General features: G+C 43.2%; 1 protein-coding gene across 1 annotated transcript in view; it reads left to right on the forward strand.

Annotated features, from left to right (window-relative positions):
- The window catches only part of LOC135518136 (G protein-coupled receptor kinase 3-like), a 90,640-nt gene that overhangs the window by 59,377 nt on the left and 28,763 nt on the right, over window positions 1-2,500 (forward strand). Inside the window, 1 exon segment of the mRNA XM_064943049.1 lies at window positions 134-264. Coding sequence (XP_064799121.1) covers window positions 134-264 — 131 coding nt within the window.

A 2,500-nucleotide genomic window follows, 5' to 3' on the forward strand; every position in this document is an offset into this window, starting at 1 on the left:
CCTGCTGACTCACCCCTGTGTCCTGCTGACTCACCCCTGTGTCCTGCTGACTCACCCCTGTGTCCTGCTGACTCACCCCTGTGTGTTGGAGAAGGGATGGTTACACTCAGTGACGTGTATTAATTGTGTGTAGGAGGGGACCTACACTACCACCTGTCCCAGCATGGTGTGTTCAGTGAGAAGGAGATGCGTTTCTACGCAGCAGAGATAATCCTGGGACTAGAACACATGCACAACCGCTTCGTCGTCTACAGAGACCTCAAGGTAGGACTCTCCATACACCTTTTAATCACCTCCCCTCTTTCCAGTTGTTCTGTCTAGAGACCTGACTGTTGTATACCTCCTTTATCCCTCTGTTTATCTCTCCCTCTCTCGTTATTAGTCTCTCTCCATCTCTCGTTATAGTCTCTCTCTCTCGTTATTAGTCTCTCTCCCTCTCTCTCGTTATTAGTCTCTCTCCCTCTCTCTCTCTCTCGTTATTAGTCTCTCTCTCTCTCTCTCTCTCTCGTTATTAGTCTCTCTCCCTCTCTCTCTCTCTTGTTATTAGTCTCTCTCTATTAGTCTCTCTCTCTATTAGTCTCTCTCTCTATTAGTCTCTCTATTAGTCTCTCTCTCTCGCGTTATTAGTCTCTCTCTCTCTCTCGTTATTAATTCTCTCTCTCTCTTTCTCTCTCGTTATTAGTCTCTCTCTCTCTCTCTCTCTCTCGTTATTAATTCTCTCTCTCTCTCTTTCTCTCTCGTTATTAGTCTCTCTCTCTCTCTCTCTCTCTCTCTCGTTATTAGTCTCTCTCTCTCTCTCTCTCTCTCTCTCTCGTTATTAGTCTCTCTTCCTCTCTCTCTCTCTCGTTATTAGTCTCTCTCTCTCTCTATTAGTCTCTCTCTCTATTAGTCTCTCTCTATTAGTCTCTCTCTCGTTATTAGTCTCTCTCTCTCTCTTGTTATTAGTCTCTCTCTCTCTCTCTCTCTCTCTCTCTCGTTATTAGTCTCTCTCTCTCTCTCGTTATTAATTCTCTCTCTCTCTCTCTCCCGTTATTAATTCTCTCTCTCTCTCTCTCTCTCTCTCTCGTTATTAGTCTCTCTCTCGTTATTAGTCTCTCTCTCTCTCTCGTTATTAGTCTCTCTCTCTCGTTATTAGTCTCTCTCTCTCTCTCTCTCTCTCTCTCTCTCTCGTTATTAGTCTCTCTCTCTCTCTCTCTCTCGTTATTAGTCTCTCTCTCTCTCTCTCTCTCTCTCGTTATTAATTCTCTCTCTCTCTCGTTATTAATTCTCTCTCTCTCTCTCGTTATTAGTCTCTCTCTCGTTATTAGTCTCTCTCTCTCTCTCGTTATTAGTCTCTCTCTCGTTATTAGTCTCTCTCTCTCTCGTTATTAGTCTCTCTCTCTCGTTATTAGTCTCTCTCTCTCTCTCTCTCATTATTAGTCTCTCTCTCTCTCTCTCTCTCCCCTCTCGTTATTAGTCTCTCTCTCTCTCTCTCTCTCGTTATTAGTCTCTCTCTCTCTCTCTCTCTCGTTATTAGTCTCTCTCTCTCTCGTTATTAGTCTCTCTCTCTCTCGTTATTAGTCTCTCTCTCTCTCTCTCTCTCTCTCTCTCTCGTTATTAGTCTCTCTCTCGTTATTAGTCTCTCTCTCTCTCTCTCTCTCTCTCTCTCTCGTTATTAGTCTCTCTCTCTCTTTCGTTATTAGTCTCTCTCTCGTTATTAGTCTCTCTCTCTCTCGTTATTAGTCTCTCTCTCTCTCTCGTTATTAGTCTCTCTCTCTCTCTCGTTATTAGTCTCTCTCTCTCTCTCTCTCTCTCTCTCGTTATTAGTCTCTCTCTCTCTCTCTCTCTCTCTCGTTATTAGTCTCTCTCTCTCTCTCTCGTTATTAGTCTCTCTCTCTCTCTCGTTATTAGTCTCTCTCTCGTTATTAGTCTCTCTCTCTCGTTATTAGTCTCTCTCTCTCTCTGTCTCGTTATTAGTCTCTCTCTCTCGTTATTAGTCTCTCTCTCGTTATTAGTCTCTCTCTCTCTCTCGTTATTAGTCTCTCTCTCTCTCTCGTTATTAGTCTCTCTCTCTCTCTCGTTATTAGTCTCTCTCTCTCGTTATTAGTCTCTCTCTCTCTCTCTCTCTCTCTCTCTCGTTATTAGTCTCTCTCTCTCTCTCTCTCGTTATTAGTCTCTCTCTCTCTCTCTCTCTCTCGTTATTAATTCTCTCTCTCTCTCTCGTTATTAGTCTCTCTCTCGTTATTAGTCTCTCTCTCTCTCTCTCGTTATTAGTCTCTCTCTCGTTATTAGTCTCTCTCTCTCTCTCGTTATTAGTCTCTCTCTCTCGTTATTAGTCTCTCTCTCTCTCTCTCTCATTATTAGTCTCTCTCTCTCTCTCTCTCTCTCTCCTCTCGTTATTAGTCTCTCTCTCTCTCTCTCTCTCGTTATTAGTCTCTCTCTCTCTCTCTCTCTCTCGTTATTAGTCTCTCTCTCTCTCTCTCTCGTTATTCTCTCTCTCTCTCTCGTTATTAGTCTCTCT

The sequence above is a fragment of the Oncorhynchus masou genome, chromosome 28 (genome assembly GCF_036934945.1).
Source record: "Oncorhynchus masou masou isolate Uvic2021 chromosome 28, UVic_Omas_1.1, whole genome shotgun sequence".
NCBI classification, from domain to species: domain Eukaryota; kingdom Metazoa; phylum Chordata; class Actinopteri; order Salmoniformes; family Salmonidae; genus Oncorhynchus; species Oncorhynchus masou.